Source organism: Dunckerocampus dactyliophorus, chromosome 7 (genome assembly GCF_027744805.1).
Source record: "Dunckerocampus dactyliophorus isolate RoL2022-P2 chromosome 7, RoL_Ddac_1.1, whole genome shotgun sequence".
In the NCBI taxonomy this organism is placed as follows: Eukaryota; Metazoa; Chordata; class Actinopteri; order Syngnathiformes; family Syngnathidae; genus Dunckerocampus; species Dunckerocampus dactyliophorus.
In genome coordinates, this window is record NC_072825.1 from 26,034,478 (window position 1) to 26,060,103 (window position 25,626).

At 41.6% G+C, this 25,626-nt stretch overlaps 1 protein-coding gene across 6 annotated transcripts in view; it reads left to right on the forward strand.

The window, feature by feature from the left end:
- The window catches only part of adam22 (ADAM metallopeptidase domain 22), a 92,075-nt gene that overhangs the window by 59,645 nt on the left and 6,804 nt on the right, over positions 1-25,626 (forward strand). The window contains exons 11-31 of one of the 6 annotated variants that reach the window (XM_054782208.1): positions 1,588-1,754; positions 2,239-2,323; positions 2,482-2,572; positions 2,662-2,713; positions 7,804-7,903; positions 9,416-9,487; positions 9,700-9,792; positions 9,935-10,015; positions 10,091-10,141; positions 10,214-10,277; positions 11,415-11,520; positions 11,592-11,711; positions 11,789-11,957; positions 14,065-14,176; positions 14,750-14,840; positions 15,125-15,178; positions 16,558-16,758; positions 17,428-17,528; positions 17,610-17,676; positions 21,897-21,986; positions 24,493-24,616. In XM_054782208.1, the coding sequence (XP_054638183.1) occupies positions 1,588-1,754; positions 2,239-2,323; positions 2,482-2,572; positions 2,662-2,713; positions 7,804-7,903; positions 9,416-9,487; positions 9,700-9,792; positions 9,935-10,015; positions 10,091-10,141; positions 10,214-10,277; positions 11,415-11,520; positions 11,592-11,711; positions 11,789-11,957; positions 14,065-14,176; positions 14,750-14,840; positions 15,125-15,178; positions 16,558-16,758; positions 17,428-17,528; positions 17,610-17,676; positions 21,897-21,986; positions 24,493-24,616 (2,091 nt within the window). Of the gene's footprint in view, positions 1-1,587; positions 1,755-2,238; positions 2,324-2,481; positions 2,573-2,661; positions 2,714-7,803; positions 7,904-9,415; positions 9,488-9,699; positions 9,793-9,934; positions 10,016-10,090; positions 10,142-10,213; positions 10,278-11,414; positions 11,521-11,591; positions 11,712-11,788; positions 11,958-14,064; positions 14,177-14,368; positions 14,391-14,749; positions 14,841-15,124; positions 15,180-16,557; positions 16,759-17,427; positions 17,529-17,609; positions 17,681-21,896; positions 21,987-24,492; positions 24,617-25,626 lie in introns of those variants that run through there. The other 5 variants (XM_054782210.1, XM_054782209.1, XM_054782211.1 and 2 more) reach the window with 5 other exon arrangements.

Here is a 25,626-nt window from a genome sequence, read left to right on the forward strand (position 1 = left end):
AGAAGTCCCACAGTCGTGTATTGGAAGTGTGTTGTCCAAAATCTAGCCTCACTGCTGGAATTTAAACTTTTAGTAAGTTTTACCTGGAACACCTGTGTCTGTGGCTTTTATGCTCATGAGCTGCACTAAATGTGTCTGTGGCTTTAATGCTAATGAGCTGTGGTAAATGAGTGTGTGTCTCCAAGAAGCTCTGTTGTGCACTTTGATCCACTTTTCACAAATACACTGTAAGCTTGCACTTGTCCAACGTAACAGGTGCCATATATCACATACAACAATGTAACATTAAGACACAAACGTTAGCAACACTAGCATAGCTATGTGAGCTACAGTGTGAATATTACACTCACATTTTATCAGCAACATCACGCTAGGTTAGTCTATTCAATGGACAATTACAAAATGATGAACTTACAGCTCCCATGTTTGTAGCTGACTGACGGATAGTTGGCAGGCTTTATTTTAAGATGTGTATTGAAGCCTCTTTTTTTTTTCAAATCTGTCCTCCGTGATATGGTGAGTGTATGCATGGGGTAAATAAGTAATTTAGTTGCTTTATTGAACTTATTTTTTTATTTTGCAGAAAGGTTTTTAAAAAGTGATACATACAGTATGTAAAGACAACGCTTTGTGTTATCACTGCTTGTTGGTGTCAACATTTCAGCTTTTTTCCATTGCATCTTTTTCTCTATTTTTGCTGTTTTGTTTAATTTTGTTTCTGTAGTGTGTCTCGGGCCACTGACAAATGAGCTACGGGACCAAGGAGGGCCCCTGGACTGCACTTTGGGCACACCTGCTTTTGTGGCACTTAGGGTTGAGCGAGGGCAAATCACAGCTCAATATGGCTTGATGGATTACTGTTTCATGCGAGCGGCGGTGGTTGAAAGGAGACGGACTGGCGGGGGGTGTAGCTGTTGAGCCGGGAGGCATACCGGCGTGTTCAGTGGTCATAAAGCGTGCCTGTCGGTCACTCTCCGGGAGGGGAGGGCACTGATGTGATAATGCATTTATATTTCCAAATATTTCCGCGATCGACTGACAAAGTCCCAAAGATGGATGAGTTGGCCACCCCTGCTCAAAATAACAGCTGTATTTTCCGCTAGAAAATGCCCATCTCTCTCCTCCCTCTATTGTGTTGTTTGCTGTGTGTTGCTACATGTGAGTTGTCCTCATGCTGAAGTTGTGTGTTACCACATGTATGACATCACTCCCTGAGACACAAGAAGAAAGCAAAGCAAGTATGCAAGTATGTGTTTTTACTGAGGAAAAATAATAACGCACACTGGCTTGGATAAATAATTTTAATCTGATTACTTGTTTGGGAATAGTAATGGGTTAGATTACTGGTTACTGGACAAAGTGGTCATTTTAGAGTACATGTAAGTAACAAAGTAACGCGTCACCGGCATCGCTGGTCATTACACCATGGACCCGTGTAAAAGTGGAGCAAACAATTGGGAGATGATAGATTTTCCTCAGGTTTGGTGCTCATAAACAGGCTCTAAGGACATATAACTGTTATAAAATTATTTTCAAATCTATTTTGCAAAGTAGAGGACCTTTAATCATCGAACTTTGAATTCCCAGATTTTCAAGGAACAGCTGAATACGCGCATTGTGCTGGTTGCCATGGAAACATGGTCCGCCGACAACAAATTCAACATCGACGACGACCCCATGGTGACCCTGAGGGAGTTCATGAAGTACCGAAAGGACTTCATCACGGAGCGATGCGATTCTGTACACCTCTTCTCGTGAGTCGCAATACTAGAAATGATTGAAATAAAACCAATGATGATGTGATTACAGTATAGGCTTTCAGCTTGAATATAAGAGTGTTGCAAAAATATGGCTTTGACCATGTAAGAATTACACACATTTTATGCAGAGGACAGTGGAACCCGTTTAAGTTGACAACCTGTCTAGCTGGATCAAGTCCTGTTTCACCGTGTTCTTCTTATTACAGTACTAAAAAGTGTCCCCATAAGTCTACGTGGACATACATGATTGACCGCTTTTGTTAACAGCAAACTAACAAACTACCGTAGTTTCACAAGTAAAAGTGCAAGGCAAGCAATAGCTAGTTTCAGTTTGTTATGTCGACGACCGCTTATGTCGACGCGAGTCAGCCAGACCGAGGGGTGTCGACTTAAAAGGGTTCCACTGCACCATCCATTTTTAGCAGCTGTACACTGCTGACTTTTTTACTTTGGTTTACATTTGGTTTCTTCTCCTCAGAGGAAATCGCTTTCACAGCAGCTGGGGGGGAGCTTCCTACATAGGAGGAGTGTGCTCCCTCTCTAAAGGGGGGGGAGTCAATGAGGTAAACTTTGGGATGAGTGCACCTAATCGGGATGTTAATTTGTCGATAATAATAATAATAGCCCACACAGAGCGCCATAGTGAGCACTCTCTTTGTCCTATGTTTATCTTCTCTGCCAGACTTATTAGGATTATTGTCCATTTGTGTTTCCCCACCAGTTTGGAAAAACAGATGAGATGGCCATAACTCTGGCTCAGTCCCTGGGGCAGAACATCGGCATCTTCTCCGACAAGAAGAGGATCCTTAATGGTACGTTCTAATCCCTCATTTGTCTAAGACACATTATTTGCAAACATTTAAAACAAAAATACATAACAATTGTGTTTCTCTTGTTCAAGGGGAGTGCAAATGTGACGACCGCTGGTCAGGCTGCATCATGGATGATGTTGGGTAAGTTAATGTAATTTTTGTTTCTCAATACATTAACAGAACAGCACAACAATGTATAAAAATCAGGGGCGTATCTAGTCATTAGGGCCCTCCATATCCTTTTTTTTTTTTATTTTTTTAAACATTTTTACAAAATGTGAGTATGTGTTTTTTTTCCTGCTTTTGTTTTCTGTCAGCTTAAGCTGCTAGTTACACAGCCATGTTTACATTCCCTGCAAAAAACGATTTGAAATATGAATGTTTATCATCTACAAGTGTGAATATGACAAAATTCTACTTCCTGAACCAGATAAAGTCCTTCAAATCGTCCTCGGGGATTATTATTACCTAACAAGTGAATCATCTCAATGCTTTTACTGTAACTGCTAAGAACATAAAGCGACATCATTTACCACTTTAATACTCACATATTTGTGATGAAAGGCGTCACTCTCAGCTTCATCTCTATGCATTCTCCTCGGCTGACACTGACAGTAACAGTGCTGCTGTCGTCGTGTCTACATTTGTTGTGACTATGAAAAAGGTTAACTCCTTCAGCAGTTTTGATAAAAACTGTTCGCTTTCCTCTCACCATCTTCTGTTCTCCGCTCCACTGGGGTATAGTGATGTGTCGGTCGCGAACGAATCGGCTGTAAGAGACGACTCTTTTAAATGAACAACAGGAACCGGTTCGCGTCGTTGGGAGCCGATTGCCGGTAGTTTTTCCCTTGTCTTTTTTTGTGTTGAACGCAAACGTCATTGGTCAAGATGTGTGGCGGCGTCGCTGTGTCCACACTTAGCAGGGCGAGGGGGGGCGGGGTTAAACACGCTGTGGTGCTCTTAGAGACGATTTGTTCGTGAGAAAATTGCATGAAAAGATTTGACCTACTTTGACCTAATTTGTCTATTGAGAAGGGTCATTGTTTTTATAATATAACATTATAATATATATTATTATTATTATATATATAATATAATATCTTGCAGCTGTTCACTGAGTTTTAAATACATGTATTTTTTACATTGGTAATTCATTTGATACAATACACATAATTTGATAAATTATTTAAAACAACAAAAAAGTCTGAGGAATCACTTGAGTGCCGAAAAAGCCTGCTCTTTTTAGTGAACCGAGCCAAAACAACCGGCTCCATAAAAAGAGCCGAAATTTCCATCACTACTGGGGTAACTCCCACTGATCTGTATAATATATCTGGATAGCTTATACGTCGCACGCTGGCGTGCAAGCCGCTGAAGCCAAAGAGACGCCATCTTACTACTCACTTCGCGACTTTCATTGGCACAGCGTACATAGTCTACAAAGCAGATAAAGAGGCTCGCAGAACATCTATATTTTAAATTAAAAAGCGGGGACATTCTCCCATTCCTTCAAGTAACGCAACCTTCGTCCCTTAAAAACGATTTGATACGTTATTCTCTATCTTTTGGCTATATTAAATGTACTTTTTCCCCTTCCAATTCTCATTGCCTTTGGGACAAAATTCTACTGTGCGCCCTGGCTCAGCACTCCCCTATAGCAATGCATAGTTTTACTCCTCTAGAAAGAGATTTTAATTTTAACTGCATATCCCATCCCTTTTTCCACTAAAATCCATGGTCATGATCCTTTACTTTTTTTTCCTTATTTGCATACAATTCACTATGCTCTCATCTGTACAAAATATGAATCATCAAAGATAGTGACTTTGGACAAGTTTTAAAATCATTTAACATTTTTCTGATTTTTTTTCTGATTTTTTTTGTTTGTGTTATGAAATACAAATAACCTCTTTTCTGATACAGAAATATATTTGAACAAAAACCACAGGAATAATAAGTGATAACCATAATGTGTAATAACCATAAACACACACACACACACACACACACACACACACACAGAAAAAACAACAACACTGAAACAAAACCATATGCTTTGGGTAAGACAATACGTTGTTTGCAATCTCAAACATACCGGTATGCATGTTCAGTAATATTATTTTCCAGAACATATCATATGAATGAATCCTTTTACGTCAGTCATTCAGCAGCAAAAAAATAATAAATGTTGTTTATCCAAATGAAGGGTCATGCCGGGTCAATCGTATGCAAACTGGCTTGCTAACTGCACTGTATACAATGCCTGGTAAGCATCACGGAAACACTGAGATTCTCCCATTCCTTCAAGTAACGCAACCTTCGTCCCTTAAAAAAATACATATATCATGATATAACAAAAAAGTACGTACATTTCCTCTTAGCTATTATAGAGCTATATAAACGTATCAATTCTGGACATACATTTAATCAGAGGAATTTTACACGATCGAAAATATCTGAGAGATCGACAGTGCAAAACCATTAAATTATCAATCATAAATCTACATTTCAATCATACTTACAGGTGAAATGTTCGTCCAGAGCCTTTGATCTGGCGGTTTGTGCAGTTAATAGCTGCACATGCAGGCATCTTAAGTCGAAATTTGTGTCCAATCTGAATTAATAAAAGAAGTTCACCACGAATGCAAAAGCTTGCCCGAGAAGTGTTTCTTGCGAGTAGCAATATGGCGGCCGTGTGGCTTCACCAGTCATCGCCAATGAGCTATCCAGATATATAATACAGATCAGTGGGTAACTCAGCGCCCACACAAGTTTGTTTCGTTCCCGTCTTCCGGAATCATTGTGCACATGTGCAGTAACATGGAATAGTCCGTTGCATGAGAAGGGAAGGGCAGAGGTCGAAACGCTTATGAAAGATTACGCATTTTGATGTAATTTTAAGAACGTGAATTAAGACTGAAACAGTACGTTAAATTGAAGAAAAATATCAATAATCAGTTTTTATGAGACGTTCGGGGGCCCCTGGAAATCTCGGTGCCTAATGGTAAGTCCATCCCTGATAATAATACCTCAGTTGTTCGCTCTTACTCTTGAGTGCACGTTAGACCTGCTGAAATTTAAGAACTCACCAGTAGGTGTCAGCCCATGCCCTTTTTCTATACTGTACTTGTTAATGGTACTTCAGCACCTATTTAAACACTTGATGACGCACTGTTTTGTGTTCTGTTCATGATGTCAGTACACATCCACTTTCTTTGTGCCACTGTGGAACTTAAAACCCTTTGCATCACTGTCTTATGTGTTGTGCATTTCTGTAAATACCCCTCCTCTTAAAAACTTCTTGCATTCCCCGTCTATCCCAAATGGGACAGCAGGTGAGCAGTAGCCTGGCTAGAACATTGCTTGTGCTCCTTTGGGAGAACGGTTGTAAGCCACCACAACCTTTCTCGCCGCATTTCGACAGCCGCTGCAAAAGTCTGTGTTTTGTTCAAATGATGCGAACTAATGCAGTTTGATGGCCATTCAAAGTTTCCTCCACACGGGCTGTATTTGTCATCATCATGTTGAACATTAACGCTCCACCTACGTTGTTCAAGTTTACGCCCAGCTGACACTTCATTAGGTACACCTAATCACCAGGCTGTTGAGATCCAATATGACAATTCTGCCTTCACAAAGGTAATATTTAATTTTCTAACATTTTACATACATACATTTTACATATTAAAATGTAGGTCTACATCACTTCAAACTGCAACCAAGTGAGCATTATTATCTTTGGAAAGGCAACATCGTTGTTTTGGATCTTAATAGATTGAACAGGTGTAATTAATGGCGTCGCCGACGAATGTGTGTGTATCTTACATGAGTCAGTTGTTTAATTTCTGCTCATTTGTTTATTTTAGAAGATAGCTTCACTTCTCCCATTGGACCCTTCATCACTTTCCATCACTTGTCTCGTCCATGTGTAATCGATTGATACTGTCTGCAATGTCAGTCTCATGGTAAATTAACACGTATCCCTTTAAATGTGTGGTACACTACTTCCCACTCGATTGGGCTCCTTTAGTACACTTGCCATCTATCCTAAAACGTCAGGAGGTCACGTGACAGAGGACGAGCACCTCTGCACTCTGTCACCTGTCTTCTGGTGCGCTCTCTCTCTTTCTCTCGCAAATCAACACGATTGTGGTATTTCAGACATTTGTATTCAATGTGCAAACACAGTCATGTCCATTGACGCAAGCTTCTTTTTTACTCCACAGCGCCGTGCATGTGTGAACGTTCTATTTTCACAGGTTTACCTAATGTCAACTGTGTCAAAACATGAATCTCGTTGGTATGGAATCATAGCTGATACAACATGGCGGAGGTAGCTGAGGTCAAAGGGAAGATTTTTGTGTGTTTTCTCATCAGACTTCCATGGATTATTGTTCATTGGTCAAAGCAACACACTTAATGGTACAGTTTACTTCCAACACGCCTAACAAAGTTTACGTTTGCACACTTCAAGATGTCCAAACATGAGTAGGAAGAAGCAGGGCTTATTTAATTCTACTTGAATTAAATGATCGAGATGTTGGGTGGGTGAGGTCAGATGTTACATGCTATCAATACGAACCACATTTTTGGACTTGCATCCCGTTTTGTGTCCAGGGAATTAAAACATTTTTACAAATATTTTATGCAACAATGTGAGGAAACAGTATTGTAGTGCGCTTCCACCATGAAAGTAGCTATCGCACTCTGCTTTACTTGGTCTCGGTCTGGCTGAGCTCTTAGTGAGTTATTGCACCTGTCGCTCTTATATTGAATAAAAGCAAATACTTACTTGTGGATGGATGGATGTCCAGTCAGACTTCTATTATTCTATTCCCTTTCTGTTATGAGGATTAAGCGAAATGACTTGAAAGTGGATGCAACAACTGTTCAAATTAGGATCCTCCACCACCTCTGTTAAGATTCATTACCCAATACAAAACTCCCAAAAGAATCCATCAATCCCCACAGCCAAACCTCACAATTTTAGGTGTACTCTAAATCCAGGTTGTGGTAAGGATCTCCTCAACTGTGAGTATTCCTGCACATTCATGATATGGGATCTGTGCCTTATTGTGACATCTAGCAGGTAATGATGGACTGGATTTTATCTCATCCTGTAGAGTGTTTCAGAGAGTTAACCCCCCCCCCCCCCCCCCCCCCAAACAGTGTTGTCTGCCTGTCGCTGTGGTAACCACATGATACTAGTATACTGTGGTTGTGCTGAACAGCTTCTACCTGCCCAAGAAGTTCTCTGACTGCAATGTGGAGGAATACTACAACTTCCTAAACAGTGGCGGAGGAGCGTGTTTGTTCAACCAGCCCCTGAAGGTATGTCTTAAATTCCATACCGTCAAATTACTATCATTTTTTAAAGTCTCATTGTATCATTATTATTCATATTTATTTTTCCTTTTTATTATCTTTAATCATATTCATATTTATTGAATATTGGAGTGCCACAATACACTCAGCTCACGAGACGATACACGATATTGGACTCACGTTGACGAGCCGATATTTATCTGACAAATTTTAAGTAACTTTGATCAAATGTAGAGTTACTACAGTGTCTGCTTGGACATTAACCCCGCAGCAGCTTTTGAACTCCGACAGAAAATACAGTCACACGTCGTGAGCGAGTGACAGCGTGCAGGTAGGATTGCAAGGTTTATAATGTGCGTAAAGCACTTAATGTGCACTTCCAATCTTGCCTTGCGCATTGCCACTTCCATGTTACGTGTACTATTATTCACTGTAGCAATACCGTAGTTCACAGTCTGATAGACTTCTGAATACCCTGTTTCCGTGTGACAGATTTTCTCTAAAGGAGAAATATTGTCATGTTTTAATCTTTTCTTGTGACACTCCAGTAAAATATATTTTGAAATATTATTATATATATCTAATCCTCCGAAGTAGGATCTGGATAAACATTTTCCCCCTCTTAGAGCAGTGGTTCTTAACCTTGTTGGGGGTACCGAACCCCATCAATTTCACATGCCCATTCACCGAACCCTTCTTTAGTGAAAAATAAAATATAATTTTTTGTTCGAATTCAAGACGTAGGTATATGTTTGTTTATATGTAAATGTTTGTTTACTGGTGCACAAAATGACGGAGACAGAACGCTGACTCCCATCATGGTCCGTGATACATGTGAATCCATGCTGTACATATTCGTCCCACCACTTTCTTTTTTTGCTCGACATAGTTAGTATGGTTTAAAATATTAAGAACGAAATCACACGACGTACTACCACATCAGTCACACGTTGACTACTTGATGGTGCGTTGCATTTGTACTCGGAACGGGAAGTCGGACTGAGAGTGACGTGATCTCCGAGTTAAAAGCGTTCCAGTTGCCAAGTCAGAAAAACTTTACACTCTCGCAATATTTTTTATAAATTATTTACTGATTATTTATCGTTTACACACGAGGCAGCCATCATTGATTGTTAACTCAGAGGTAGTGTGGATGCTCTGACTTCCAAGTTGAACATTCCGACTTCGGCGGGCATTTCAGTCGGGTGTTCCCGCTCGGAACTTGGAAATTCCGACTTCCAAATACAATTGGAACGCACCATGAGAGAACTAAATTCTTCGCAGCACTGATTGGCCAAGGCAAGCAACGTAATGCGATTATCGGCAGCCAATGATGGCTAAGCGGGGCGTGTCATTACGAATTGACAAGATGGGTCCGGTGTGTCTTAACCTCCGTGGCGGAGGTTCCGCCGAACCCCTGGGACCGACTCACCGAACCCAGGTTAAGAACCACTGTCTTAGAGTAAGCCTTGATAGAGCTATGTATGTGCTCTTTTTTTCATTCTGTTTTTCTTCTAGCTGCTGGACCCTCCTGAATGTGGAAATGGTTTTGTGGAGCCAGGCGAGGAATGTGACTGTGGCAGCCCACTAGTAAGTTGCTATCAAATTAGACGGGTGCTCCGAACTTTATAATCATTAGTAGTTATGTGATGGACTAATTATGCAGCGACAAACACATGCAGTGTCACACTTGGCCTAATGATGCACGCTGCTGCATGGTTCTACCTTGCCCAGGTAGACTTCTGATGTAATGTGAAAAGTAAATGCTGTGTAAAAGAATCATGTTTTATCTGTTGTAACAGGAGTGTGCCAAAGAGGGAGAGAACTGCTGTAAAAAGTGCACCCTGACTCAAGGCTCTAAATGTAGCAATGGACTGTGCTGCAATAACTGCCAGGTAACAAACATTTCACACTAACACCTTCTTTCTCACACCTTGTAGCCATGTTGGTTAAAATGATTACACACAGTATTTATCAAAGGAGCCCATACGCCTTACGTACGTACGTCCTCTTGCTGTTCTTCCTGCGCTCCTTCAGATGGAATTCATGGGTGTTGTGTGCCGGGATGCTGTGAACGATTGTGACATTCCCGAAAACTGCACAGGAAACTCCAGCCAGGTGAGCATTATCTCCACTCTCAGCTGAGCATCCAAACCGTCAAACAAAGTTTTAACGTTTGTCTTGCTTTGACAGTGTCCACCAAATGTGCATAAGATGGATGGTTACACATGTGAAAAGGACCAGGTGAGACAACCCGCCCTCACCTAATACCCAATACATATTTGCATATTCCTGACTTGTTATTGGTGTCTGTAGGGGCGCTGCTTTAATGGGAGATGCAAAACCAAAGATAAACAGTGCAAGTACATTTGGGGAGAGAGTAAGTATTATGCGTACACACATAATGGAATATCTGTATGTCCATTCACATATGCCCATAAAGAAGCACATTTGTATGTCCACTTGCATACACACATAATGTAAACATTTGTTTGCCCATTTACATGCAGTTAAATATGTGTCCATTCACATAAGCACATAATACAAACACCCGCATGTCCGTTCACATAATGCAACCTTGTACTTGTCTATTTATATGCACACATAATGTAAATATCTGTTCATTCACATACACACGATGCAAATTTCTGTTTGTCCCTTCAAATACTCACATAATGCAAACATTTTGTTGTGCATTCACATACACGTAATGCATCTATTTATATAATGTAAATATGACCATTCATGTCCACACTTAATGCCAATGTCTGTATGTGCCTTCACTTACGCACACATTTGTCTCACCATTCTTATGCACATATGATGTACACGTTTGTCTGTAATTTAAACATGTTTGCCCATTCACTTATACAATCATAATTTGAACATCCGCAGATGCATTTGCATAAGCACATAAAGTACAGTAAATGTCTGTCCATTGTTGTGCACATATAATGCATACATGTGTGTGTCCTTTCACATACACACATAATGTACGTGTTGGTTTGTCCATTCACACCCGTGTAATTTAAAGTTGGTTGCCCGTTCACATACACTTGTAAAGTACGCATTTGTATGTTTATTCACACACGTAATATAAACATGTTTGCGCATTCATATACATTCTCATCTGTATTCTCATCTCACATAAACACATAATGTAAACATGTCCATTCGCATGTGCATGTAATGCAAACGCCTGTATGTCAATTCACATACACACGTTAGCATGTATTTGCCCATTTACATGTGCGCATAATGTAAATTTATATATGTCCCTTCACATTGTCTGTCTATTCACACGCACACGTAATTCAAACATGTTTACATATTTACATACACTTGTAATGCAAACATCTGTGGTTCCGTTGACATGAACTCATATGCAAGCATCCGTATGTCTATCCACATACAAACATAATGCTCAAATAGCGGAAAAGCATTTTTTTTATAAAGAGATACATATCTTCCAGGGTTAGACATGCTTGGTACATTCAGTGTGTGGTTTGTCCTCCAGAGGCCACAGCGGCTGACAAGTTCTGCTATGAGAAGCTCAACATTGAGGGGACAGAGAAGGGCAACTGCGGGAGGGACAAAGACACATGGATCCAGTGTAACAAACAGTCAGTTAGTCTTCTCTTGACTCTCATCCATACATCTCTACTGTGCTCTTAGTTTCATCTCGGTCTTTCAGGGACGTTCATTGCGGCTATCTGCTGTGCTCCAACATCTCGCCTGCCCCACGACTGGGAGAACTACAAGGAGGCCTGACGTCCTTTTCAGTGGCGAGACACAGTGCCTCTCTGGACTGCAGGTACACAAAAAAAACATTTCAAGTGAGTCCTTACTTCAAAATGTGTTGTGTGAGTGGCTCGAATGTGTTTGTGTCAGTGGTGCTCATGTGGTGATTGATGGAGACACTGACCTGGGCTACGTGGAGGACGGGACGGCCTGCGGGACAGACCGCATCTGTTTCAACCACAAATGTCTCCCCCTCCAGCAGTTCAACTTCAGCACCTGCCCCGGGACCACTGACAAAACCGTCTGCTCTGGACATGGGGTACAAACATCCACACACACAGGCAGTCAATTAACATATCCATTTCATGTGTGGAACTCTAGTTTGTATTTTTCATTGTGGCCCCATTTGCAACTAGCCAGTCATCTTTGGACAAGGACAATGACTGTCATTTTCCATTGGAATTAACAGGGGAATTTTCAGGGGAAAATGTTGATAGCCTGGAAAATGTCAAAAAATGCAAGTAAAATAGCTGGAACTTTTGGTGCATGCTTTGAATTGTTCAATGAAGGATATTGGTTCAACTTCCATTAACACATACAAGTAAATCTGTGTTACAATTTGTCTTATTTGTATAGTCTTAAATTTCCTGGAGGTGGGGCTGCCGTTTGCCTTTATGCGCCAAACAGCAGTTTAGAGTACACGCCCTTTTTTAATTCCTAAAGGGATTCCTGGAGAGTGCTCCCTCAGGGTAGTCCCTTGTTCTGCTGCTGGGAGACTTCAGCGCTCACGTTGGCAGCGACAGTAAGCCCTGGAGAGGCATGATTGGGAGGAACTGCCCACCTGATCTGAACCCGAGCAGTGTTTTGTAATTGGACTTCTGTGAACAGATAGACAACATGTACAAGCATGGGCCGCAGTTCGATGATCAACTTTGTGGTTGTGTCGTCGGGCCTGCAGTCACAATGTTTTGGTCACTCGGGTGAAGAGAGGGACGGAACTGTCAACTGATCACCACCTGGTGGCGACTTGGCTCCAATGGTGGGGGAGGTTGCTGGTAAGACCTGGCAGGCCCAAACACATTGTGAGGGTCTGATGGGAAGGTCCCCCGTCAGAGAGAGAGTTTCAACCCCGGGACCGTTTCGACCATGTTCCGAGTGAGGCAGCGGACATTGAGTCTGAGTGGGCCATGCTCAGTGCCTCCATTGTTGAGGCAGCTGAACGGGGCTGTCGGGGCAGTTCCAGGCTGTCGCTAATGCCAGAACATCAGCGGTGACGTATGCTGTCAAAATGAAGGAGGAGTCCTCTCCGGCCTTTTTGGCCCATGAGACTCCACAAGCAGCTGACAGGCACCGGCAGGCTGTTTGTGGCTCTGGCGGTCATGGAGGCAAAACTACCCAACTGTCGTGGGACCACACTCCTCAGCCTTCCTGATGAGGGCTATTCAATGGTTCTGGAGAGGAGGATCCACCGGATAGTTGAATGTCGGGTTCAAGAGGAGCAGTGTGGTTTTCTTCCTGCTCGGCAAGGTCCTTAAGAGTGCACGGAAGTTTTCCCAACCATTCCACATGTGTTTTATGGACTTGGAGAAAGCATTCAACGGTTCCTCGAGGAACCTGTGGAGAGTACTCTGGGAGTATGCGGTACCGGACCACCTAATTCTGACCGGTGTCAGAGCTTTGTCAACGATTCTGTTCATTACTTTTATGGACAGAATTTCTAGGCACAGCCAGGGCGTTGAGGGGATCCAGTTTGGTGGCTGCAGGATTCGGTCTCTGCTTTTAGCATATGATGTGGTCCTGCTAACATCATCGGGCCATGAGCTTTAGCTCTCACTGGATTGGGTCACAGCAGAGTGTGAAGCTGCTGAGATGAGATCCAGCACCTCTTAATCCGAGTCCATGGTTCTCACCCGGAAAAGGGTGGAGTGCCTGCCATCTCCGGATTGGAGATGAGATCCTGCCCCAAGTGGAGAGTTTAAGTACCTTGGGGTTTTGTTCACGAGTGAGGGAAGGATGGAACGCGAGATTGACAGGCGGATTAGTGTGGCGTCTGCAGTGATGCAGACTCTGCAAAGTAGGCGGGGAGAGGAAAGCCTGGGCATCTTGTCTTAGGCTGCTGCCCCTGTGACCCGACCTTGGATAACCGGAAGAAAATGGATGGATGGTCTTACAAGCATATTTGCTTAGAAAATCATCATGATGGTTTGTGTGCTCCCCAACATTTCAGTTAATTGCCCCAAATTACATTTCTTTCCAGCGGACAGTTGGAAATTTGGAATTTAATGTCCAAGATTCCCTAAGTACATTTTCCATCCAAATTTTGTCTAATTTTTCTCTGCTTTGCAAAGCCCGTTTTCACGGGTAATATTTTCAGAATAAAATTGTTGCCTGTCTGCTGAAACCAGCCTGTATTTGTGATGATGCAGGTGTGCAGTAATGAGCTGAAGTGTGTGTGTTACCTGGGCTGGGCGGGAGAGGACTGTAACTCCACTTCACCGCTCAGCTATCTTGTGGTGGGACCCACAGCCTCAGTTTCAGGTAGCGCTCTCACTATTTCTCACTATTCATTGCCATTTATTTTTCTCTCTCTCTTCCTCTCATTCACTTCTATACTCATTCATTTTGTGTGAATAGTTGATACTTTTCTTTGCTGTTTTGTTGATTGCTCATCACCAGTCACCATCGCATTTTCTTTGTTTTGTTTTTTCCACACCAATTCTTTGATGGCAGGTCTTTGACGCAGTGCCTTGAGGTCAGATTTGAGTTATTATTTTATTCTATCTGCTTGACATTTCCTGGTTCTTCCCCCTTATTCCATCCCGACTCCAGCTCACCCCAGCCAGTTAAGGCTGCCTATTGAATGAAATGTGAAGCTGTCGGTATAAACCTCCAAATGAGGAACCCTACAATTCCCCTAAGAATAGCGGTGGTTAAACCCGATTTCCCCTTTTTCACCTCTTACACTCCCCTTGCTAAGTGTGGTGTGATGACGTGTTCCCTTGCAGTGGTTTGTGGTTTTGTGCGTCCCCCCATGTGTCCCTATTAAGTGAAACAGGAGAGTCAACTAACACAAATCTGGCTTCCTTCTGTCTCCTCCTTCCTGTGTATCAGGCATCACCAGTACCAACATCATCATTGGGGCCATCGTTGGTTCCATCCTCTTCCTCGCCCTCATACTGGCTGTGACAGCCTGGTGCTACAAGTGAGTGCCCCAGTGGCCTATATACTGACACCTAATACAAAAGCTGTATGATAAATTCTCCCTTACAAAGTAATAACGCTCAGTTTTGATTGACAGTGTGAGGGAGGTATTCATTTAACAGTATGATTATTACTGTGGTTGTAGTTTGCAGTTGCACTACATTATGCATGCTACACCATGAATTTTGCAAGCAGCTATTATAATATTATATTAATAAACATGCAACACATTTGGCACCAGTTGTGTCACACTGTTGACTGATGGCCCACCTCTTCACCTACCAGGAGCTACAAGCAGAGATGCTACGTGGAGTCCGAGGTTCACCGAAGATTCTGCCGGTTTGCTCACCTTCTCTCTAGTCCGCATTTTAATATTCGCAGTGATGCTGTGCCATAATAAAAAGATGATATCATCATTAAACTGTTATTATTATATATACGGGGTTATTCAAAAAATGAACCGATTTCAATGTGCAATATTTTATTAAGGAAAAGCAATAGTAAACTCAAATCAAGTCGCAAGTTTTCTAATCACAATCACGCTTTATTTCCTGTCTTACAAGTGTTCAGTGTGGCCACCACCTACAGCACGGGGATGGTCAATGTGATAAGAGAATTCCCCCCAGACGCGTGCCAGCATATCACGATCAACTGAACGTTGACGGAGGAACCATGTGACTTACAACGCCCATGTGGCAGCCATTCAAAACTTAGAAAAAAAACTCTTACAAATGGTCACGGACTCATTCCATGGCAATGCTTGAGAACTGAAACAATGCATCATGAAATCGGTTCATTCTTTTTTGATAACCCTGTAGATACAGGCTTAAATTTATACAATACATTCGCCTAAATATTTGAATATGTGGTGCTGGAGGTCCTAGAATGTATTTTAACTTGACAAGGCCAAGCACCATTAACCTTTCATTTGTGAACTTGATTGTTTGCAGATGATAATTTCTCATTGGCAGCATAAAGTAATTGTTTGACAGCACTCATTGGATCGACAAATCCTCAGAACTAGGGGTGTCCCGATAGAACTTTGTCAGTTCTGACACGATACCGATATCGCAGCCTTGAGTATCAACCAATGCCAATATCAGTCCGATCCAATATCAGCACAAATCATACAGCACATCATCATACTTTTATTGCTTATTTTGTGGTGCGGAATGTTAGAAAAAGTGTGATGAAGAGATACTACTCAAGCAGAGAACACTAGTCAGCAACAGTAAGTATGACAAAAACTCACTTTCTCACACTTTGCGGATGTTTTGGTTAGCGTTAGTTGTTTGGATGTGCAATGGTGTTGGTCTTGTTGAACTTCCCCAGTTCTGTGCCACAGTGGGGGGACTTGAACGTGGCCAAATGGCTGCCATCGGTCCTGCTCGTTCATTGGTAGCACCGTAGTCGTGATCTTGCGGGATCCGCATGCTGGACAAGTCTGGAATGGACTGCTTGTATCAGCGTGCTAATATTGAATATTTTACATGCAGGCCGGTATATTTTTAGTTTTTTTGCTGATATACTGTAGGACCAATCAGCAATGTCAATATCGGATCGGGACACCCCTACTCAGAACAATGGGAAAGTCCAAGAAACTAAGTGAAGATTGAAGATGGTTCAAATTTGGGTAAAAGCACCAAATGAATGGTCATAGGTTGATGATAACTTGCGTGTATGCACGCCAAGATGAATACCGTGTCTTGTATGTGCAGGCAAATGCCCCCAGGTGACTATGTAACAAAGCCCAGCGATGCCGATTCCTTTTACAGCGACATGCCGCCTGGCGTGAGCACAAACTCGGGCTGCAGCTCCAAGAAGAGGTCAGCCTGTCTGTCGCACCTTCAGATTTGCGCCCTGTCCTTCACTCCATCCATCCCATCCATTACTCAGAACATCTCACTGTTTGGCTTCAGGTGTGCCATCTCACCATTCCTTCATTCATTTGCTCACAGTTGTTTTTGTGTGTGCACAAAATAGACCATCGACACCTTCACCGAGGTGGCAGGTCAGTCACTCCCTATCATGTGATGCCTTTTGTTTAGGACAGTGGAGCCCCTAAGGTCAAATCCAGTCAACCTTCTAATTTAGACTCACTTGCTCTCGTAAGAAATTATTTTTATTATTTGATTTAATCCATTCCAGGGTCAAACTGTTGCAATCCTAAAATCTGTATTAACAGTACCGAAGAAATATTTTACCATTCTTAACTGCTAACAAACGTGCAGAGGTACAATTACTGTGTGCCTGGAAGGTGAGTCTCTTTGCATTTACAGTTCTATGGTTACCATCACACTTGGAACTTGGAGGCAATGCTTTTGATGCCCACATGGCTGAAGTCTCGCGCGACGGCGTTTCGACCTGTGAAGCTTTGTGTGACTTTAGAGGCCCATTTTCCACCACACTGTGGTCAAATTCTGAACCAACTTTAAATGTTTTACTGTAGATTTTTGTATCTTTGTCATTGTGCTGTTTATGTATGCATCTCTCAATGTACATTGTCACTTTCAACTATTATGTTGTCATCTGCTGCAATGGCATCATGTCAAATTGCCAATACCATGCTTGTGTGCGCACGTGTGTAGATCTAATGGCCTCTCCCACTCATGGAGCGAGAGAATCCCAGATGCCAAACACATCTCTGACATCTGTGAGAACGGCCGGCCGAGGAGCAACTCGTGGCAAGGTAACGCCCAACGCTCAAATACTCCTGCGGGTGGTCGCGCCTCTCATATGCGCACCTTTTGTCTAACTGTTGTTTTATCAGGAAACCTGAGTGGCAATCGCAAGAAACTGAAAGGAAAGAAGTTCCGTGCTCGCTCCAACTCTACAGAGTAAGTACCTCATGGCGAGCAGTGTTGAAGATGTTGAAATAGAGGACAAAAAACACAACTTGCAGGTCAGTTCAAGTTACTGTATGTGCCCTGTTGGTAAAGACAAAGAAGGATATTAATTAGGGCTGTAAAAATAACATGTTGACATCAGTAAAAGAAAGGATTTCATTAATTACATAAACATTTTTAGCATAATTAATGCATGTGTATCACGGCAAGCCACACATTTCTGTTATGATGACAGACAGGCACAGTATAGCATTCCCACAGAATCACACCATCTGACCCCCTTTTATAGCTTTATTCTGACCTGAACACATCAACAACAGTGCAATTCCAACACTAATGTATATATGGATCTCCAACTCACAAACACGTCTCTCATTGTCCACTACACTCGCCTGAGAGGCATTCATGGACACTCCCAACATCACATCTTTCTTATGCGTGTATGTGTGGTCTAAATAAACAGAAAGACAAAGAAAAACAAGTGGATATTCTTACCGCTAACACTCAAAGTAACTCACGCTTCATGTAAAACATACTCATTAAAGTGTTCTGTTATACTTTGTATAAACTATTACATGGTGTCTTTGAATGCAACCCCTCATTGCTCATAACACAGTTAAAATGTGATTAGAGATTCAAGATTCAAGAGTTTTATTGTCCTATGCAATGAAATTCTTGTTCTGTTCATGCTCCCAAAAAAAAAGAAAGAAAAACACAAGAAAATGAATAAGAACATCAGAAACATAAAATACCAATAAATTAAGCAACAACAACAGAAGAGAAATGAATACAAATAAATAAATAAATATATAGTGCTACGTATGAGTGTCTTGCGTGCAGTGTGTGTGAGTGCTTCGTTGAGAAGCCTGATGGCCTGTGGGTGAAAGCTGTTCGCCAGCCTTGTGGTCCTGGACTTCAAACTCCTGTAGCGTCTGCCTGACGGTAGGAGTGTGAATAATGAGTGTTGTGGATGTGTGCTGTCCTTGATGAGGTTGTGTGTTCTTCGTAGGTTTAAAATAGTCTACTACTATTAAAGAGACTAGTGTTCGGCAAATAGATTTTAAAGGGTCACTGACATGATTTATCAACTTTGTTATTGTTGGTAATTATGTTTTACGTTTACGCAAATGAAGTACGTGGAGGGAAACTTTTCTTATATCCGTCTTTGAGTCCGGAAGTGACGTTGGCGAAGGCGCAGCTCTCATCTTAGACAAACATAAAGAATGGATGAGACAGAATATGTTTACAGTGATTCTAGCAAAGATTTGAGCGATGTGTCAATAGTTTTTGAGGAAGAAGAAACGTCTGCAGATGAAATAGAGAACTTGAAGAACATGGAATTAATTCAAACCACTGACGATGGGACTATATGTCTGATGCGGAGGTGTCCGATGACAAAGACATGCAGATGAAGATTGGTTGGCTTCAAACACAAAATGGTAAGTGTAGATTACCTTGGAGTTGCTTATCCTTCAATTACTGTTTTAAATCAGCTTCTTAATGAGTGTATAGGGGTCTTTTGAGCCTTTTTTCTTGTGTAGTTTGTCGACGCCCGCCCCACCACCGTCAACATTGATGTGAAAGTATGTTTTCTAACATGTATAACGCTTTAAATGCTTGTCGCTATGGTGGCATAATGTTTAAAATACGTACAGTCAAACCTGTCTTAGCGGCCACCTGTATATAACGGCCACCTGCCTATAGCGGCCACTGGAAATTCCCCCGCAGAAAATTTGCGTGTTATAGATCGTGTATAGCGGTCACCTGTCCAACGCGGTCAGTGACCACCCATTTTGTATCCCTTGGTCAATATCAGACCGCATATAGCGGCCAAAATGCCGACTCAAGCAGGAGCTTCATGCACGAAAAAGTTTTGTTTTTTAAGCAATGAAGCCGTCGTGTGTAGACTTTTATTACTGAGTCGTAGCTCAGTCACAATCATTCACAAGATCCACACAAACTGTCAGTTGTTCCACATAAAAAAAGCCGTCTTCTTTGGAGCTTGTTGCAGACAGTGACACCGTTTATTTCCTGGTGTGAGACAATGTGCACTGGTCAATACTGTAATGCCCCTTGTTGTGGGGAAGGAAAGACTCCCGTCGCCGATGCACTTTAATCGCTTTATTAACAGCGGTTTATTAACCGCTGTTAATAAAAGTTCTTCACAACTTATATCCGCAGTCCCACAGTGCCCTCTACTGGTCAACATGTAACAGTATAAGTATATGTATCTGCAAACACAACAAGCTTCTAATCACAGACATGGCGCACAAATTCAAAATGGCCACCAACCTATAGCGGCCACTTTTGCCGTTTCCCTTTAGTGGCCGCTATAGACAGGTTTGACTGTATATATGTGAATAAACGTAATATGTAAGTAAGACATAAATATGACTTACTGTGTTCTGTGGCAACTGACGCCATCGTCCTCCTTTTGTCTTGTGTGGCATAGCATCCTAGCATCCAAAGTGTGTTTATACCGTACTTTCAAGCCAAATGCTTCTTGTACAGGTGTTTCTTCATAGCAGTCTTCAGTGAAATGAACGCGAGGCGGTGGTCCATTTGTCCCTTGTCTGTGTACTTGCTTCGTTCGTTCATTTTAAACCTTCGTCTTTTGGAAAAGAAAACAAACTTACAGTATCACTCAGATACTGTGAACATCCAGTGGCAACACAACATTTTGGCATGACTGTTTTGATGAAAAATATACCAAATAAAGTGGACAAACTACCTCTGGAAGCGTTTCTTTACTAGGCATTAGCTGAGAGTTGCTCTTTTGCTGACGTCACTTGGGAAACGCCCCTTTTCTAAGGAGTTCAGACCAAAATTGCGCCCGTCACGTACAAAAGTGTAATTTTTATGAATTTAACGTTTGCTTTCAAAATACAAACAACGTAGAACATCATTATAAACAATATAGAACATATTTAAGCAAAGTGGAAAAAACATGTCAGTGACCCTTTTTAAGATGTGTGGTATTTTTTAGCTTGATTAAAATTTTCCGTTCATTTGGAGCTGTTAAAATATACATCCATCCATCCATTTTCTATGCCGCTTATCCTCACTCGGGTCGTGGGGGTATGCTGGAGCCAATTGTTAATATATACCAATATATATAATTCAGTCCTGTGAATCAAATACAGTAAAAATGTGCATATTTCAGACATAGTTGCAAATGGTGATTAATCATGATTAATTAATTTGAAAACTGTGATTAATGTGATTAAAATGTTTGCTCATTTGACAGTCCTAGTATTAACAAAAAAAATTCTATATTGACATATTATTGAATAGAATATTACCGTATAATGCTTTATTGTATGCAATAATGAAATATTGTATAATTATGTCACATTTTTTTAAGTTAAAAAAATACAAAATGTTTTAAATTCCCATATATTTCATGTAATATTTCATAGTTACATAAGCACTCAGAAATATGTGGCAATCATTATTAGTATTTTTTTTTTTTTACTTTTGGAAACTGTTATTATATATAATCTTTTAAAAGGCAATGCAAGAAGCTGTCTCTAAAATCCTGCCTATGCAAAGACAATGCCGTTTTGAGAGTGACATTGATGCAACAGTATGTTTGTTGTCACTGTGGTTTGCTGTGGTTGTAGTCAAGCACTGGTCAGCATGAGGTACACCACCACGATCGCAATCATAAACATATTTGTGCACATTACACCTTCTCTCAAGACTAAACATCATTACATTGGGTAAGGCTGAATTTGCGATACAGATTTTGCATTGGATCGCTGACATTCTAAAGGTGTCCTGACTTTGTCTCAGCACCTGCCAACAGAAACCAAGTGTTGTGATTTACTGTATGCCTGTGAATGCACCGTAATGGCCACACTGTGCACTGGCTGTGTTTGGCATATGTTTGCACTGCAAGCATGAGACGCCAGTGACCTCAAAGCGATGCTTGGAATGACGTGTAACCGAGCCTTGGAATGCACAATGGGGGGGGGTGTTCCTCCATAGTTCGATTTCCATCAGAAACCGTGGGGGGTGGGGCTCATCCACCGTCCCAGTCCACTTGCATTGTGCTGTCTTGTTCAGGATGTCTCTGCTCTGTCCTAAAATGTCTCCTCTTCCTCTCTCCCCAACACTTACTCGAAGACTTTTTCCAATCCTTTCCATTTGCTTTCATTCTTACACTTCCTCTCCTTGTTTTGTGTCTATCACCCTCCCTCCTCCCACAGGTATTTAACACCTCACGACAAAACAGACTTTTATGATGTAACTAAATGGGTAGAAGATGTGAATAAAAACACACAAGGACCGTACCTTAGGTATTATCTCAGACCCTGTCATGCTTGTCTACAACCTCCCTCACTTTTTGCTTTCATGTGTGGCTTGGCCAAGCAAATTCAAAGTACACGGCGTGTTCAAACCTGAGCGTCAAAGAGACTTGAAGTGATCTTTTCATTTGCCTTGCTCCTCTTTATTCTTTTACAGCCACATTTGATTTGAATGTTTGATAGTGTCCGAGTGTATTTACGCCTTTTGTCTCCTTATTGCCCTCCTTGCTCACCCCCCCCAGTGGCCTCTTGTTTGGTCTGCATGCTGACTGTCGTGACGTCAAGTGTGTTAGCCGGTGACCACGTGTGACTCGGTGATGACGTCCTCGCGCATCGCTGCTCTGACGTCATCACCGTGCTACCCGCCCAGTCCCCCCTTGCCACCACGAGGTCGCCACTCTGAGCGTTGTGCCCTACAGCACATTGTTTCCAAAACAGCCGAGGAGAGATGGCGAGGACGGGGCTCCCATTAACTCTCATTTTCTTTGTCCGGGGTACGTTACAGCAGGATAATCATACTTTTTTTAATAAGTGGAGTAGTGATTTAAAAACTGCTAGACAAACAGCCACATAAACTTGAACATTTTAGAGAGTTACAATAGGAAATCATAGAAATAGTTCCAGGGTTATCAGTTAAATCAGTTCCAGGGTTAATCGTTAGGTTAATTGGCGACTCTAAATTGTCCATAGGTATGAATGTGAGTGTGAATGGATGTTTGTCTATATGTGCCCTGCCATTGGCTGGCGACCAGTGCAGGGTGTACCCCGCCTCTTGCCCAAAGTCAGCTGGGATAGGCTCCAGCATACCCCCGTGACAGTAATGAGGATAAGATAAGGCATAGAAAATGGATGGATGGATGGAGTTCCAGGTTCAAAACTTTTTAAACTATACAATAATCCCTAGTTTATCACAGTTAATTGGTTCCAGACCCGACTGTAAGAAGTGAATTTTCGCAAAAGTAGGATTGCTTATTTATAAATAGGATATTTTTGTAGTTACAGCATGGAAAACCTGTGATGGACCTTCCAAATAAGTTATTAGAGCCCTCTAGACATAAAGTAACAACCCTATAGTCACTTTGCACTGGTATTACCCAATATAGTAGACATAATAAGAGAAAATAAGACATATTAGACTTAAATAAAGAGATAATATATACTCACACATTAGCACTAGGAGAGTTCCTTGTTGACAGTCCTTCCTGGGGTGACTGTGTAATATTACTGACACCTACTGACCAGTGTAGACTCCTACATATTACAACGTCTGAACGCATCTTCTGAATGCCTTATATTTGTATTTTAGAGCAATGTTAGAGCACTTGTAAGCCATAAATAGGGCCACAAGGTGGCAGACGTGCATTTGATAAGAGCTCGTAAGGAACCATGTGAACAGAAAAATCCCACTACGGGAAGGAGGAAGTGAGAGAGCGTGGAGGAATGTAGGTTGTTTATGTTGGTATAGTTGTTTAGATATTTGAGCTGTCATAAAAGCAAAAAAATATTTGTGTCAAAGTGAAAGTTATTCTTGAAATGTATCTTTTCACAAAAAGCTGGTTTTCCACCGTTCCTAGTGGGGAACTGATGGTGTATTTTCCTGAAAGTTACCTTTGTTCTACTGCTGATTACTAACGAACGGGGGAAAACTAATATTTTTTCTGATGAAAGACGAGAGCCTAATGTTTCTTTTGGTAGGTTCCATGTTTATAAAGCCATAGAACACAGTATTCTGTGTGCCTTGAAAGATCAGTCAAAATCGTCTAAAAAGGCCGGTACTGAAGGGGTTGTCTTTTGAAATATGGCTGGGATTGAATGAGTTAAATATGCATTTTTTAAATAATAACAGACTGTATTCAACCACAAAACAGCAACGACTTATTATTAATATATTTTTGAAAAAAGGCCGGAGAGTGAAGCCGCGAAATGGGATTGGCGAGGGATCACTGTACGAGCAATTCATGAATGTAACATTTTACAGTGGAACCCATGAAAATGGACCGTTGATAACAACCAAATCATGTGATTGACTGTGCTGTGGCTGATGCGAAAAGCCGAAACACAAATGAAATGAACCAAATGTAAATTATGATTGTAAATGTATACAGTATTTATCTCTTGAAGCAGTAGGTTCCACTTTCCTCTCACTTTCCACAAGGCTGACTGGTCCACATACTGTATATACTATACAAGTACTGTCATGTAATGTAATGTAGTGGAAACAAGCTGCTATGGGTCCGCCTCAGTGTGGCTCCTTGACACTTTATACTGTTTGCCAGCCAGCACTGGTGTACAGGTCTGCTAGTGGTCTCCTCACATTATTCACCATGTTCACAAGTAACACGCATGTGAGGGAACCATGAGTGCACCTACACAGCTGCTTGGACACGGTGGTGTTACGTACTTTCTGGAGAAAGAAGCAACACTGACAAACAACAAACAAGGTATCCTGACTGGCAACATGAGAGCGACCATTTTTATATTTTTTTTCTCCTAACAGGACACTGTCTCCTGCCAAGTCCCCCACTTCCTCTACAGGATCTATTGCATCCAGCAGGAGATACCCTTATCCCATGCCGCCCCTTCCAGATGACCAGAGGAAAGCCAACCGGCAGAGTGCCAGGGTGACTTACGCCATCTTATAACATCTTATAACATCTATCCTTTCCTCCTGCTCCCGTTTAACCATTTGAAATACATCTCAGAGTGTGTCGTCCAAAATCAAGCCTTGATGCTGGGATGTACAGTTTTGTGTGTCTGTAGCTTTAATGCTAATGAGATTTGTGTGAAACGCTACTTTTTTACATGTACACTATAACTCTACGCTTGTCCAACGTAGTAGACGCTATATATCACACATAACAATGTGGCACTAAGGAGTGGGACAGGAGGAGATAGATAGCACTAGCATAGCCATGTGAGCTACAGTGCTAACATTACTCTCACATTTTAACATTTGACATCATACCAGGTTAGCATATTCGCTGAAGAAAAACAAAATGATCCAACTTACAGCTCCCATGTCTACATGTTTGTAGAGGACTGATGGAATGTTACCAGGCTTTATTTTAAGACGTGCAGCGAAGCCTCTTTTTTGTGGAGCTGTCTCATGTGAAGTGGTGGATGTATACTGTCCATGGGAGGGATTATCTAGCGAGGGGCAGCTCAGAGGTAGCACCATGTCCACGAGGAAGGAGATTTGTCCTTCATGATGTCATGAAAACCCGGAACTTCAGAGGCGAGTGTTTGAGCGGCTCTTTTCTCCAAAGTGGCGCAAACAAGTGAGGGAAATGTTTGGTGCTCGTAAACGGGCTCTAGGGACACATGTTACTGTTAGAACATCTTTAAAAAAATTAATTTTGCATAATAGGGGATCTTTTTATTTATCTAATAATCAACAAACACACATTTCTCCAGTCATGGCCAAAAGTTTTGAGAATGACACGAATATTGGTTTTCACAAAGTTTGCTTCTTTGACGTTCTGAGATATTTTTGTCAGATGTTACTACTAAATACACTACACTACATTTCATACGAGCCAAAGGCTTTTATTGAAAGTTGCATTAGGTTCATGTAAAGAGTCAATATTTGCAGTGCTGACCTTCTATTTCGGTTCATCCTGCAATGCTGCCA